At 50.1% G+C, this 15,986-nt stretch overlaps 1 protein-coding gene across 1 annotated transcript; it reads left to right on the top strand.

The window, feature by feature from the left end:
* Positions 1 to 8,914: 8,914 nt before the first annotated feature.
* On the top strand, positions 8,915 to 14,745 carry LOC140358561 (phosphoinositide 3-kinase regulatory subunit 5-like). Its single transcript, XM_072443475.1, has 17 exons — positions 8,915 to 9,144; positions 9,880 to 9,980; positions 10,076 to 10,144; positions 10,215 to 10,353; positions 10,422 to 10,491; positions 10,756 to 10,933; positions 11,138 to 11,303; positions 11,450 to 11,518; positions 11,605 to 12,359; positions 12,629 to 12,742; positions 12,820 to 12,951; positions 13,016 to 13,109; positions 13,783 to 13,859; positions 13,955 to 14,048; positions 14,131 to 14,201; positions 14,281 to 14,396; positions 14,554 to 14,745. Exons 1-17 carry the CDS (start codon positions 9,024 to 9,026, stop codon positions 14,699 to 14,701), a joined length of 2,514 nt encoding a protein of 837 aa, XP_072299576.1. The 5' UTR covers positions 8,915 to 9,023; the 3' UTR covers positions 14,702 to 14,745.
* Positions 14,746 to 15,986: the final 1,241 nt, after the last annotated feature.

Genomic DNA, 15,986 nt, shown 5'->3' on the forward strand with positions numbered 1-15,986 from the left:
GGGCCTGCAATGTGGAGGACCTGCAGTGTGTGGGACCTGCACTGTGGGACCTGCAGAGTGGGGGACCTGCCGTGTGGGACCTACAGTGTGGGGGACCTGCAGTGTGTGGGACCTGTGGTGTGGGACCTGCAGTGTGGGGGCCCTGCTGTGAGGGGGCCCTGCAGTGTGGGAGACCTGCAGTGTGGGACCTGCAGTCTGGAGGACCTGCAGTGTGGGGGACCTGCAGTGTTGGGGACCTGTAGTGTGGAGGACCTGCTGTGTGGGGGACCTGCAGTGTGGGACCTGCAGAGTGGGGGACCTGCAGTGTGCGACCTGCAGTGTGGGGGAACTGCAGTATGGAACCTGCAGAGTCGGGGATCTGCAGTGTAGGGGACCTGCAGTGTGAGGAACCAGCAGTGTGAGGGACCTGCAGTGTGAGGGACCTGGAGTGTGGCGGACCTGCTGTGTGAGGTACCTGCAGTGTGGGGGAACTGCAGTATGGAACCTGCAGAGTCGGGGATCTGCAGTGTAGGGGACCTGCAGTGTGAGGAACCAGCAGTGTGAGGGACCTGCAGTGTGAGGGACCTGGAGTGTGGCGGACCTGCAGTGTGAGGGACCTGCAGTGTGAGGGACCAGCAGTGTGGAGGACCTGCAGTGTGAAGGACCTGCAGTGTGAGGGACCTGCAGTGTGAGGGACCTTCAGTGTGAGGGACCTGCAGTGTGGGGGACCTGCAGTGTGAGGGACCTGCAGTGTTGCGGTCCTGCAGTGTGGAGGACCTGCAATGTCAGGGACCTGCAGTGTGAGGGACTTGCAGTGTGGCGAACCTGCAGTGTGAGGGACCTGAAGTGTGGGGGTCCTGCAGTGTGAGGGACCTGCAGTGTGGAGGACCTGCAGTGTGAGGGACCTGCAGTGTCTGGGACCTGCAGTGTGGGGGACCTACAGTGTGAGGGACATGCAGTGTCGAGGACCTGCAGTGTGAGGGGCCTGCAGTGTGAGGGACATGCAGTGTGGAGTACCTGCAGTGTGGAGGACCTTCAGTGTGAGGGACCTGCAGTGTGAGGGACCTGCAGTGTGGAGGACCTGCAGTGTGAGGAACCTGCAGTTTGGAGGACCAGCAGTGTGAGGGACCTGCAGAGATGAGGACCTGCAATGTGGAGGACCTGCAGTGTGTGGGACCTGCACTGTGGGACCTGCAGATTGGGGGACCTGTCGTGTGGGATCTACAGTGTGGGGGACCTGCAGTGTGTGGGACCTGTGGTGTGGGACCTGCAGTGTGGGGGCCCTGCTGTGAGGGGGCCCTGCAGTGTGAGGGACATGCAGTGTGGGACCTGCAGTCTGGAGGACCTGCAGTGTGGGGGACCTGCAGTGTTGGGGACCTGTAGTGTGGAGGACCTGCTGTGTGGGGGACCTGCAGTGTGGGACCTGCAGAGATGAGGACCTGCAGTGTGAGGGACCTGCAGTGTGAGGGACCTGCAGTGGGGAGGACCTGCAGTGTGGGGGACCTGCTGTGTGGGACCTGCAGAGTGGGGGACCTGCAGTTTGGGGGACCTGCAGTGTGAGGGACCTGCAGTATGGGGGACCTGCAGTGTGGGACGTGCAGTCTGGGGGCCCTGCAGTGTGGGGGACCTGCAGTGTGAGGGACCTGCAGTGTGAGGGACCTGCAGTGGGGAGGACCTGCAGTGTGGGGGACCTTCTGTGTGGGACCTGCAGAGTGCGGGACCTGCTATGTGAGGGACCTGCAGTGTGGGGGACCTGCAGAGTGGGGGACCTGCAGTGTGAGGGCCCTGCAGTGTGGGGGACCTGCAGTGTGAGGGACCTGCAGTTTGAGGGACCTGCAGTGTGGGGCACCTGCAGTGTGGGACCTGCAGAGTGGGGGACCTGCAGTTTGGGACAAACCGTGTGGAGCACCTGCAGTGTGGGGGCCCTGCAGTGTGGGGGAACTGCAGTGTGGGACCTGCAGAGTTGGGGATCTGCAGGGTTAATGGGCCTGCAATGTGGAGGACCTGCAGTGTGCGGGACCTGCAGTGTGGGACCTGCAGAGTGGGGGACCTGCCGTGTGGGACCTACAGTGTGGGGGCCCTGCAGTGTGGGGAACCTGCAGTGTGGGGGACCAGTAGTGTGGAGGACCTGCAGTTTGGGGGATCTGCAGTTTGGGACCTGCAGAGTGGGGGACCTGCAGTGTGGGACCTGCATTGTGGGACCCGCTGTGTGTAGGACCTGTGTGACTATCAGTGTGGAGGGCCTACAGGGTGGAGGACCTGCAGTGTGGAAGACCTGCAGTATGAGGGACCTGCAGTGTGGAGGACCAGCAGTGTGAGGGACCTGCAGTGTGGAGGACTTGAGTTTGGAGGACCTACAGTGTAAGGGACCTGCAGTATGTAGGACCTGCAATGTGAGGGACCTGTAGTGTGAGGGACCTGCAGTGTGGGGGACCTGCAGTGTGGGGGACCTGCAGTGTGGGACCTGCAATGTGGGGGCCCTGCAGTGTGGGGGACCTGCAGTGTGAGGGACCTGTAGTGTGGGGGACCTGCAGTGTGGGACCTGCAGAGTGGGGACCTGCAGTGTGGGACCTGTAGTGTGGAGCACCTGCAGTGTGGGGGACCTGCAGTGTGGGACCTGCAGAGTGGGGGACCTGCAGTGTGCGACATGCAGTTTGGGGGACCTGCAGTTTGGGGGACCTGCAGTGTGGGGGACCTGCAGTGTTGGGGCCCTGCAGTGTGGGGGCCCTGCAGTTTGGGGGATCTGCAGTTTGAGGTACCTGCAGTGTGGGAGACCCGCAGTGTGGGACCTGCAGAGTGGGGGACCTGCAGTGTGGGACCAGCAGTGTGGAGCACCTGCAGTGTGGGGGACCTGCAGTGTGAGGGAACTGCAGTGTGGGTGACCTGTAATGTGTGGGACCTGCAATGTGGACGACCTGCAGTGTGGAGGACCTGCAGTGTGGGGACTTCCAGGGTGAGGGACATGCAGTGTGGGGGTCCTGCAGTGTGGGACCTGCAGTGTGGGGGCACTGCAGTTTGGGGGAACTGCAGTGTGGGACCTGCAGAGTCGGGGATCTGCAGTGTTGGGGCCCTGAAGTGTGGAGGAACAGCAGAGTGGGGGACCTGTAGTGTGAGGGCCCTGCAGTGTGGGGGTCCTGCAGGGTTGGGGACCTGCAGTATGGGACCTCCAAAGTGGGGGACCTGCAGTTTGGGACCTGCAGTGTGGAGGACCTGCAGTGTGAGGAACCAGCAGTGTGAGGGACCTGCAGTGTGAGGGACCTGGAGTCTGGCGGACCTGCAGTTTGAGGGACCTGCAGTGTGAGGGACCAGCAGTGTGGAGGACCTGCAGTGTGAAGGACCTGCAGTGTGAGGGACCTGCAGTGTGAGGGACCTTCAGTGTGAGGGACATGCAGTGTGGGGGACCTGCAGTGTGAGTGACCTCCAGTTTTGAGGTCCTGCAGTGTGGAGGACCTGCAGTGTGAGGGACCTGCAGTGTGAGGGACTTGCAGTGTGGAGAACCTGCAGTGTGAGGGACCTGAAGTGTGGGGGTCCTGCAGTGTGAGGGACCTGCAGTGTGGAGGACCTGCAGTCTGAGGGACCTGCAGTGTCTGGGACCTGTGTAATGGCAGAAAATGGGTCATGTCATGTCATTCTAATGTTGTTTTAGGCCATGACATGTCATGGAATTAATATCTTTGTTGTTCTCCTGTGTGCAGATGGGATAAGAATATGAGGTCCTGATTATACTGAATATCTACTGTCCGACGCCTCTTAATCATCAATTAATGAGTCAGGACCGGATTCAGTGTGGAAATGGTCTTTGATTAAACCTCTGAAGAGATGGCTGGAACCGTCACAGACGTGATAGTCTGGTCTATCTCTTTTTGAGCTGATTTGGGTTGTGATTATGTTATGTTTGTTACCACCTATAAAAGGTGTACTTTGTAATTGTAAAGTTAGGTAGGGACAGAACGAACTTGTCTTAGGGAGAGAGAGGGTGTTTATCCACTGTGCACGTGAATAAACTTCCACCTTTTGAGAGAGACCGAGAGACTCTGTTTCTGCTTCAAGTTATTGCCTGGTTACTCTTTACTTGATCATTGTTTACAGGAAACTGCCGTAACACCTGCAGTGTGGAGGACCTACAGTGTAAGGTACATGCAGTGTGGAGGACCTGCAGTGTGGAGGACCTTCAGTGTGAGGGACCTGCAGTGTGAGGGACCTGCAGTGTGGAGGACCTGCAGGGTGAGGGATCTGCAGTTTGAGGGACCTGCAGTGTGGAGGACCTGCAGTGTGGAGGACCTGCAGTGTGGAGGACCTACTCTGTGAGGGACCTGCAGTGTGGAGGACCTACAGTGTGAGGAACCTGCAGTTTGGAGGACCTGCAGTGTGAGGGACCTGCAGAGATGAGGACCTGCAGTGTGAGGGACCTGCAGTGTGAGGGACCTGCAGTGGGGAGGACCTGCACTGTGGGGGACCTGCTGTGTGGGACCTGCAGAGTGGGGGACCTGCAGTTTGGGGGACCTGCAGTGTGAGGGACCTGCAGTGTGGGGGACCTGCAGTGTGGGACCTGCAGTGTGGGGGCCCTGCAGTGTGGGGGACCTGCAGTGTGAGGGACCTGCAGTGTGGGGGACCTGCAGTGTGAGGGACCTGCAGTGTGAGGGACCTGCAGTGTGGGGGACCTGCAGTGTGGGACCTGCAGAGTGGGGGACCTGCAGTGTGGGACAAAACGTGTGGAGCACCTGCAGTGTGGGGGCCCTGCAGTGTGGGGGAACTGCAGTGTGGGACCTGCAGAGTTGGGGATCTGCAGGGTTAATGGGCCTGCAATGTGGAGGACCTGCAGTGTGCGGGACCTGCAGTGTGGGACCTGCAGAGTGGGGGACCTGCCGTGTGGGACCTACAGTGTGGGGGACCTGCAGTGTGTGGGACCTGTGGTGTGGGACCTGCAGTGTGGGGGCCCTGCAGTGTGGGGGACCTGCAGTGTGGGGGACCAGTAGTGTGGAGGACCTGCAGTGTGGGGGATCTGCAGTTTGGGACCTGCAGAGTGGAGGACCTGCAGTTTGGGACCTGCATTGTGGGACCCGCTGTGTGTAGGACCTGTGTGACTATCAGTGTGGAGGACCTACAGGGTGGAGCACCTGCAGTGTGGAAGACCTGCAGTATGAGGGACCTGCAGTGTGGAGGAACAGCAGTGTGAGGGACCTGCAGTGTGGAGGACTAGAGTGTGGAGGCCCTACAGTGTGAGGGACCTGCAGTATGTAGGACCTGCAGTGTGAGGGACCTGTAGTGTGGGGGACCTGCAGTGTGAGGGACCTGCAGTGTGAGGGACTATCAATGTGGAGGACCTGCAGTGCGGAGGACCTGCAGTCTGAGGGTCCTTCAGTGTGGAGGACCTGCAGTGTGGAGGACCTGCAGTATGAGGGACCTGCAGTGTGGAGGACTTGCAGTGTGAGGGACTTGAAGTGTGGAGGACCTTCACTGTGAGAGACCTGCAGTAAGAGGGACCTGCAGTGTGGAGGACCTGCAGTGTGAGGGCCCTGCAGTGTGGAGGACCTGCAGTGTGAGGGACCTGCAGTGTGGAGGACTTGAGTGTGGAAGACCTACAGTGTGAGGGACCTGCAGTATGTAGGACCTGCAGTGTGAGGGACCTGCATTGTAGAGGACCTGCAGTTTGAGGGACCTGCAGTGTGAGGGACCTGTAATTTGGAGGACCTGCAGTGTGGGGGACCTGCAGTGTGGGACCTGCAGAGTGGGGGACCTGCAGTGTGGGACCTGCAGTGTGGGGGACCTGCAGTGCGGGGGACCTGCATTATGAGGGACCTGCAGTGTGGGGGACCTGCAGTTTGAGGGACCTGCAGTGTGGGGGACCTGCAGTGTGAGGGACCTGCAGTGTGGAGGACCTGCATTTTGGGGGACCTGCAGTGTGGGGGACCAGTAATGTGGAGGACCTGCAGTGTGGGGAACCTACAGTGTGCGACCTGCAGTGTGGGGGACCTGCAGTTTGGGGGACCTGCAGTGTGAGGGACCTGCAGTGTGGGGGACCTGCAGTGTGGGACCTGCAGAGTGGGGGACCTTCAGTGTGGGACCTGCAGTGTGGGGGACCTGCAGTGCGGGGGACCTGCATTATGAGGGACCTGCAGTGTGGGGGACCTGCAGTTTGAGGGACCTGCAGTGTGGGGGACCTGCAGTGTGAGGGACCTGCAGTGTGGAGGACCTGCATTTTGGGGGACCTGCAGTGTGGGGGACCAGTAATGTGGAGGACCTGCAGTGTGGGGAACCTACAGTGTGGGACCTGCAGAGTGGGGGACCTGCAGTTTGGGACCTGCAGTTTGGGACCTGCAGAGTGGGGGACCTGCAGTGTGGGACCTGCAGTGTGGGGGCCCTGCAGTGTGGGGGCCCTGCAGTGTGGAGGACCTACAGTGTGAGGGACCTGCAGTGTGAGGGACCTGCAGTGTGAGGAACCTGCAGTGTGAGGGACCTTCAGTGTGGAGGACCTACAGTGTGAGGGACCTGCAGTATGGAGGACCTGCAATGTGAGGGACCTGCAGTGTGAGGGACCTGCAGTATGGAGGACCTGCAGTGTGAGGGACCTGCAGTGTGGAGGACCTACAGTGTGAGGGACCTGCAGTGTGGAGGACCTGCAGTGTGGAGGACCTGCAGTGTGAGGGACCTGCAGTTTGGAGGACCTTCAATGTGAGGGACCTGCAGTGTGGAGGACCTGCATTGTGGAGGACCTACAGTGTGAGGGACCTGCAGTATGGAGAACCTGAAGAGTGAGGGACCTGCAGTGTGAGGGGCCTGCAGTGTGGAGGACCTGCAGTGTGGACGACCTGCAGTGTGAGGGACCTGCAGTTTGGATGACCTGCAATGTGAGGGATCTGCAGTGTGGAGGACCTGCAGTGTGGAGGACCTACAGTGTGAGGGACCTGCAGTATGGAGAACCTGCAGAGTGAGGGACCTGCAGTGTGAGGGACCTGTGTTATTGTATGTATGATTATAACAATAACAAGAATGTGTGTATAGCATGTTTTCTACTCACATAAACTCAGTATTTCATGAATTTCAGATTTCACACAAACCAAAGCCCTGGTCTACTAAAATAACAGAGTTATACAATGGTTGGCACAAAGTACACAGGGTTCATTTCAAGGTTTAAATTCAACCCACTTTAGCTCGAATCCCAAAGGTCCAAAGGTCATTGATGCACCATGGCCCATTTGGGCAGCTGCAAATTTTGGAACTATTAAATATTTTCTATATTTGGTCACATTTGTGATAAAAGGTAAGAATAATAATAATAACAATAATAGGCTAACAAAAACTGACATTTGTTACTATTACTTAGCTAATACACGTTTTGTAGTGATGAAGAAGGGCCAGATGAGAACGTTTTAAACCAAGAGCATCTCATGACTTCAGCTCATGGTATGTTGTGCCCTGGGGAAGGAGTTAGGCTGCTCAAATGTGAATCACCATAGGCAAAATTCACAAAAGGTGCCTTTATGGTCAACAAATGGTTAACACTTCCCCCCTTCTCTCTTAAATATAGACCAGACACTTGACAGAGTATTGAGAGTAGTGCAATCATTCATTTCTTCTTTTAATGGTGAGGATGTGGCCACTGCAGCGTTTCCTTCTCCTCTGCTCATTCTGGAATGATTGTTGATACACATTTATTGGTAAGACTGGCAATTCCTATAATTTATGCTAAAACTGCAACCACAAAATTACCACAAAATAATCTTCATATTTCTGGCTTTACTAATTTTATGCATCAACTATTGTGCTTTTACACTGTTATTTTACTGTTACTGTGAGCTAAGCGCATTCTATGTGCATCTCAAGATGGGTGCTATTCTCTCATATTAGGCTATTATAAGTCATCTTAAATGTGAAATACCATTGCGGCGGGTATTATAGCCTCATTAAAGTCCTCTAACGTCTAATGTTGCGGCACTATGGTTCAGCACTTTTGCCTCAATGTCAGGTTCATTCTTTCAAATGAACCTTTGGTTTCCTTTGGTGTTCTGGTTTCTCTTCATGTTCTCTCACCAAAACATGATTCTGGTGTAACATTTAATACACAACCCATCATCAGTATTTGATATTGAGTGGATCATGGCTGTGATTTAAAAAATTGTAGCACATTTGACTTCAAGCTTTCAACCATGTTATACTTGTTTTGCCCAAAAAAACCTGGGCCTCATCGGACTAAGAAAACGGCTTTTCTTTCCCAGACAATGGACAAACACCTGCTTCCTCATAAACAGCTGTGACTGGATACGTAACAATACACACATCCTTAAGCGAACATATAGATCATACGTGCAGAGATGGAGTTGCTGAAGGAATACAGAAATGACATGCAATAAAGGAATGATGAAGATAACTTTTTTAAAGGTGCACTCCTGGAATGTTCCTCAGTATGGCACTAAACCTATTTATATTGCAGTTATTCAATTACAGGAGTTTAAATTGCAAAGAAAATACCTTGAAATGTGTACATTCTTACTGTGATCAATGTCGAGTCTCCACAGATCTGGCCCGGTGATCGCATAGTTAAGTTCATTGTCACACTGTGGAACATTCCAGGCACAGCAATAACGTAACGTGGGTACAAGCATGTGGCGTAACATCTACCAGAACAGTTACATAGAGCATCTTTAACATGAATGTGTATAGGCAATGTGGCGAATCAAGAGTTCAGACGTCCACAGTGTGATTTGGGGTCACAATCCACAAGTTGTACTACTTTAATCATCACGCAAAAAAGCATGCTGTAAATGCATTTTAAGGAAAAACAGTAGCTATGTCAATTCCTACTTCCTAATGATCCATTTGGCCCATTTACAATTCAATGTCCTCAGCTGTTTCATCAAGTAAAAACAGAAGTAGTCACTCGGGCCTGCTGTCTGTTCAGACCCGCATTCTGAGTCATGGTTTGGTAAGGAAGTGGCATTATTTCCTGTCCGCACACTTCTGCTGCTCAAGTGTATAGACAACACTGACGCACTGGGTTCATGTATTTTGGCAGCGCTGGTTGAGGTAGTTTGTCAAGGCACTGGATGATGGAGACGCTGGAGCAGACAGAGCCGAGTTCGTGCACCGAGGATCGCATTGAGCACGTTCTGGAGAGATGTCTCTGTGACCTCGGACTAGACACTCCTGATAAACAACTCTGGAATGGTATGTTCGCTCGTGGAAAAACAGCAACAACAGATTTGTTACTTTGATATTTAAAAGTATCCACAGGTTTCTCACAATTCAACAAAATACTGTTAATGTTTCAAAAGAGGCGTGAACTTTTCTGGTGAAGGTTTCGACAGCTGCTTGACTGCACGGAGATGTTAATCGCATTGTCTGGAATGTTCTGAAATGGCATTAAACGTGTATTTCTATGGAGATAAGCAGGTGACGCCAGCAGGTCAAGTTACGGGTCAGATCTGTGGAGAGGCAAGCCCTGTCACTGTGAGAACGCATGATTTTAAATGTGTTTTTATCAGCCTGTATTCAAACTATGTACGTTTTATGTCATACTGTGGAGCGTTCCAGGCAAAACAGGGACATCTTTATTGAGACAAAAAGATGGCGCACCCTCCACCAGAACATGTATATAGTGCACCTTTAAAAAGAGGCAATGTAAAGCTTTAATATATTTGATTATCTGTTCAGCTTCTCAAAATGGCAGTACACGTATTTCCTTTGTTATTATTTTGTCTGCATTCTTTGTGTGGATTGTGTTCCTTCTTCCACCTCGGGTGAAAGAAGGAAGGAAGCAAAAATATTGAATGTATTTAATTGTTAGCACTTATCCTATGTTCTCAGAGTGAACCCAGAAACTCCATGCCATGTACTTTGTGTCTTACTTTGTGCCATGTACTTTGTGTCTTACTTTGTGCTATGTACTTTGTGTCTTTTAAGCTGGACTGTGCATCAACCGCTGGTGCTTAGAGGAACTGGTGAAGAGAGACTCTCAAAACGTTGTCATCCTCCTGAACACAATACTGCAGAAAACTAAGAAGGTCCGACACACACTGCTCTGTCACACATTAGTTATTTTATTTCCTTTTTTGTTTTATTAAAGTGTATTGTATGAGGATCTTTTTATCTGTTTCAGGTATTAGAGCGTTGCGAGTACGACCTGGTGGTGCCTCTCACTCTCCTCTTCTCTTCTACTCTTCTTAAAGTGAGAATACAAACACTAGCTCCATCTCAAATGTTTGTTTCTGTGATATTTGAGTGCCTCTCCGCTCCAGGCTCCTCACGTGCCTGCAGACTGTGGACTGCTGCAGGAGGCTTACTCTCTGTTCCATTGTTTCCTGTCGTGGCCTGAGCCCTGCAGCTCAGCCTGTCTCTGCCTGCTGCTCACCATCCAACAAGAGCTCAGAGCACCAGGTACAGATGCTAGATGGTGTATAAAGTGACATCTTGTGGGGTAGAAGTTACAAGTTCAAACGTTACAGGTATATCCTTCCAAAGACTGGTGAGGACAGAGCAAGGAGTTCCCAGTAACACTCACAGCTCAAAAACGCTGTAAGTATGTGAAATGTTGTTTGTGCAAATTACATGTAACTGTAACTATATAAAAAATATTTCGATATATATTTTTGGTTTGTCTTTTCCTTCTTGATCAAGTTCAGTCAAATCTCAAGTGTTCTGTTTGATAATTTGTTTAAACTATTATAGACCATTTATAAACTCTGTGCTGAATTGCTTTACATAGTTTGGGACAGCTTCTTGAAGCATTAAATTTTCAAACCAACCAAGTTCCAATAAGCATTTCTGTTTTTGAATCAGGACGGTTCTGTTAGTGAGTCCAGATGAGGAAACTCCTCCGGAGGTGCAATGTGCCTCCCTCCAGCTCAGTACTTCCCCATCCAGCAGTAGCAGAGACATCTCCATCACCCTCATCCTCCAGGCTCTGCAGGCTGCACGAGGGGCTGTGGACCTGCCAGCTCTGCACTCAGAACTGCAGGTCACTACTGACATTTTGACAATGGCATTGAATCAAATCTGTGCTTTATTCTGGATTTGAGATTAGGTTCAAACTTGATCACTTAATGTAATTAACTAGGCAATTCTCATTTATGGGCTATAAGAATGATCACCGGTAGTATTATACCCATAAGGTGGATCATCAGTAGATGTTGCCAAAATACATGTTTGGTGATCTTTTCAGAAAAAGTCCACTGAAGAGTTGGAGCAGCTGCTGGAGACTCTAACTGTCAGTTTGGAGCAGAGTGCCTGCACAGACGACTTCTCCAAGGCCAGACGGACCCTGCACCACAACATCAACACACTTCATGAGGGACTCACTGGAACGTCTGAAACCCCCTTCAATACAGGTATAAATAATTACTAGTGCTGGAAGAAGACATTGCTGTTGATGAGTACAAAGTAGATGTGATTTTTGTTTTAATTGAATAGAAGAAAGATTGAATAACTGTTCTTCTGCTGTAAGGATGATACTAATATAACTGCCTCTCATTAGGTACAACTCAGGGTTTGATATTACCTCTACCAAAATGTCACATATGGACGTGGGAAAGCGAAAACTTTGGTAAATAATACTGTTCCGACACACTCCAGAGCAACACTGTGAACGTACAACTCATTGGCCATCTTTTCTCTTTCTCTGTTCTCCAGACTTTCTTCACGACATCATCATTGGTGATGTGTCTGACCCTGATGCCCTGGAGAAGTGCTTCTTGAACGGAGACCTGGACGACGCTATTGTGGACGAGGAAGATGAGAAAGAGGCAAACCAACACCATTACTTTTCAAACAACCGCATCTCTACTGTGTCGTCTACGTCTGGAGACTCGGTGTTCTACGGCCACTCCTTGTCCTCCAGCTGGTCTGTGTCCACTACGTCATGCTCTTCTGGGGTGGACAGCGACTTCAGTGAGGAACGAGGACATGAGCAAACTCAAAAGGAGAGAAAGAAACCCACTAAGAAATCCAGATCATTTCTTGGTGTGGATCGTTTTTCCTCGTTGTTTAAGACTCCTCGGAGCCCGTTGCCCTGTCGCCGGGCTCTGAGTATTGGCTGTCAGACTGACCTCCCAAAGAACAAACTACAATCCAATCCATCTTCCAGACAGTTGCCAGCATCAGCTGGCTCTCCACAGAAGCACCTGTTTATGCGTAGGAGGCCCATTCTGAGCTTTGACCTGACGGAGGAGCCTGAACAGGTGGTTCAGGTGAGAGTGGTGGTCTTTGGAGGGGATAAAGAGTTGGGGAGGCTGGCTCGGGCGTACACAGACCTCCAGCATAGAGACAGTAAACACGGTCCACTCACAAAGAGATGCAAACTACACTTTTACTTTGTTCCTACAAGACGACAAAATGTGGGAACACAAGCGTTTGGAGAAACAGCGGATGAGAAATCAACTTCTTTGGTGAGAACAATAATCATTCATTTGTTTTATTAACTTATAGTAATACTTATTCTATGAGTCATCTTTTCAGTGTGAAAATTGTTGGTTTAACCGTAAGGAAAAAATAACAAATAGTTGAACTTCTGAAGCAGTCTGTAAGATCATGTTGTGCCTTATTGTGTTTTTAGCTGAAAAAAGGGGAATGGTTTTGAACTGGAGATAAAAATATAAACATTCTCTGCTCATTGTTTATAATGCCTGATCTAAGTGTTTTTATTTTCATAATTTAGGATCTCATTCCAGAAAGCAACAGTAATATAGCTCACATGTTGGGAATAGTGGACCCTTGGTACGAACGCAATGTCCTCAGTCTGCTCAGCCTGTCTTCTGACATTCTCTGTCAGGTGATGTTTTATTTGGCAAGTGAAGCAGGGTCTATTAAACATTGTGGTACATGTATAAATGTGTTTTTGTGTTCCAGAGTGCGTGTAAAGATGGAGATGAGTCGGGATGGTGTGGCTCTGTAGCGCGTCCTTCTCTGCTGACGGAGCTGGTTCTGTACTACTGTCGACACGCAGCTCAGACTGTCCTGGTGCAGCTCTACCAGGCTGAGGTTAGACCAGCACTGCACTCTGTGAATGTGAGGACTCCGTTTGACTGACGTTACCTTATCACAGCTGACCCTGGCTGGAGGAGAGAAGAGAGTGGAGGTGTTTGTTCATTCTCTGGAGCTGGGACACTCTGCAGGGACCAGAGCGGTGAAGGCCATGGGTCAGTCAACTCACATGCAGGAACACCATTTTCTCTCAAAGCAAAACATTCAACCAATTGGTGTGATTGCACTGGCAGGCTCTGGTTCATCAGTAAATATGCTTTAATTTAATTTGATCAACTGTATTGGTTCATCCAAGTTGTTTTTGAGTTGCTGTAGGGTTAAAGTTAAACCCCACTGCATGGTGGGACTGGCTTTACTTGCTTGTCAAGTCATGGGTAAGGTCTGTGAAGAAGCAAGCCAGAGTGAAACTTCTTAATTTCTTAATGAAATACTTTTTTTACTGTCTATTTGTTGTCAAAATATAACTAAGAAGGGCTTTGAGGTAATGGGGAACGTCCCAGATCCCCTGAGCTCTTCTCTGTCCTCAAACACCTGACTTGGCTTTTTACTGGGCTGTGGTGGTGAATGTTTTGGTGAGATATAAATTGAGACCGTTATTGTTTCTGTTTGTTCCTAAAAAATGCTACTTTATATTATATTATGTATATATATATATATATATATATATATATATATATTTTTACTCATGAGTCATGATGTTAAAAACCTAGTGGATAATATGTTGTCCCCGCCTGTGACAGTTCACAGGGCTTTTGATTGATACTTGGTGTCCAAGGTAAAGCGTGTGTGTGACTTGATTTTCCATTTTAATTTTCTCTATATGTGTAGGTGCTGTCAGCAAACGCTTTGGGATAGATGATGAGCAAGAGGCTGCACCTATAACATTAGGCATCGGTTACAATAAGGTACTGTTTTTATAAAGTTGCTGCACTAGACTGATTTGTTTCATACATTAAAATCTTCATGTCAGGTATAAATTAATGATCATAAACAATTTCAGGTTACTATAAGCGGCAGAAGTCAGTGGATTGAAGTGGATAAGGTTTGCACATCTATAAACCTATACAAATCCTGCAGAAAATATGAGCAGCTGGGTATGTCACACATCAAATCGATTTCAATCACCATCATAAATTGTTATCAAAATGATGTAAAGAATATATATATTATACCCAGAGAGTCTTCAACTGGTGATAGCAGAGGTTCTGAAGAGGCAGTGCTCCAAGTCTAAAAAAAGCTTCAACCAGGTTAGACCAGTTTCAGTAAATGTAAATAGTCAGTACTTCCTCCTCACATACTGCTCTCATTCATCCTCACACGCTGCAGTTCTGCATATCAGAGACCAAAGTTGATTGGGTCCAGGTACATGCTGGGAGTGAAGGCACTACGTTTGCTGTTTGTCTCGATAAGGATAAGAAGAAGTTCTTTCAAAGTGTTGTCAGGTACATATAAATGTATAAAATAACTAACATAATACGTTTACAGCCCAAATATGTTGAATATAATATTACAGTATTGAATTGTGTGTGTAATATTTTTATGTATTGTATTTTTCAATTTAGCAAATCAAACGAATTGTAATACTTCCCGTTTTTGTAGGTGCGAAGTGTCTCTGTGCAGTAAACCAGGCTCCTTTTCAGATTGGAGGACCTATAAGATATGTCCAGGACAAGTCCAGCCTCTGCACCCGTCCTACTGCTCTCTGCTTTGTTTGCCTCTCTGCTCCTTCTGCCCCTCTCAACACTGATCTGCCCCTCTAAACACTGATCTGCCCCTCTCAACACTAATCTGTCCCTCTCAACACTGATCTGCCTCTCTAAACACTGATCTGCCCCTCTCAACACTGATCTGCCTCTCTAAACACTGATCTGCCCCTCTAAACACTGATCTGCCCCTCTCAACACTAATCTGTCCCTCTCAACACTGATCTGCCTCTCTAAACACTGATCTGCCCCTCTCAACACTGATCTGCCCCTCTAAACACTGATCTGCCCCTCTCAACACTGATCTGCCCCTCTAAACACTGATCTGCCTCTCTAAACACTGATCTGCCCCTCTAAACACTGATCTGCCCCTCTCAACACTGATCTGCCCCCTCTCAACACTGATCTGCCCCTCTAAACACTGATCTGCCCCTCTCAACACTGATCTGCCCCTCTAAACACTGATCTGCCCCCTCTAAACACTGATCTGCCCCTCTCAACACTGATCTGCCTCTCTCAACACTGATCTGCCCCTCTAAACACTGATCTGCCCCTCTAAACACTGATCTGCCCCCTCTAAACACTGATTTGCCCCTCTAAACACTGATCTGCCCCTCTCAACACTGATCTGTCCCTCTCAACACTGATCTGCCTCTCTAAACACTGATCTGCCCCTCTCAACACTGATCTGCCCCTCTCAACACTGATCTGCCCCTCTAAACACTGATCTGCCCCTCTCAACACTGATCTGCCCCCTCTCAACACTGATCTGCCCCTCTAAACACTGATCTGCCCCCTCTAAACACTGATCTGCCCCTCTCAACACTGATCTGCCTCTCTCAACACTGATCTGCCCCTCTCAACACTGATCTGCCCCTCTAAACACTGATCTGCCCCTCTCAACACTGATCTGCCCCTCTAAACACTGATCTGCCCCCTCTAAACACTGATCTGCCCCTCTCAACACTGATCTGCCTCTCTCAACACTGATCTGCCCCTCTAAACACTGATCTGCCCCTCTAAACACTGATCTGCCCCCTCTAAACACTGATTTGCCCCTCTAAACACTGATCTGCCCCTCTCAACACTGATCTGCCCCTCTCAACACTGATCTGCCCCTCTAAACACTGATCTGCCCCTCTAAACACTGATCTGCCTCTCTAAACACTGATCTGCCCCTCTCAACACTGATCTGCCCCCTCTCAACACTGATCTGCCCCCTCTCAACACTGATCTGCCCCTCTAAACACTGATCTGCCCCCTCTAAACACTGATCTGCCCCTCTCAACACTGATCTGCCTCTCTCAACACTGATCTGCCCCTCTCAAC

This window comes from Eucyclogobius newberryi, unplaced genomic scaffold (assembly GCF_026437365.1).
Source record: "Eucyclogobius newberryi isolate DKJ021-1_F unplaced genomic scaffold, fEucNew1.0.hap1 SCAF_13, whole genome shotgun sequence".
NCBI classification, from domain to species: Eukaryota; Metazoa; Chordata; class Actinopteri; order Gobiiformes; family Gobiidae; genus Eucyclogobius; species Eucyclogobius newberryi.

What these genes read in the sequence shown, in the direction of transcription:
- LOC140358561 (XM_072443475.1), top strand. Translation starts at nt 9,024, where the DNA reads ATGATGGAGACGCTGGAGCAGACAGAGCCGAGTTCGTGCACCGAGGAT. An exon ending in GTGGGAAAGCGAAAACTTTG is followed by an intron (nt 11,519 to 11,604) that starts GTAAATAATACT and finishes TCTGTTCTCCAG; the next exon opens with ACTTTCTTCACGACATCATC. An exon ending in CAGAGCGGTGAAGGCCATGG is followed by an intron (nt 13,110 to 13,782) that starts GTCAGTCAACTC and finishes CTATATGTGTAG; the next exon opens with GTGCTGTCAGCAAACGCTTT.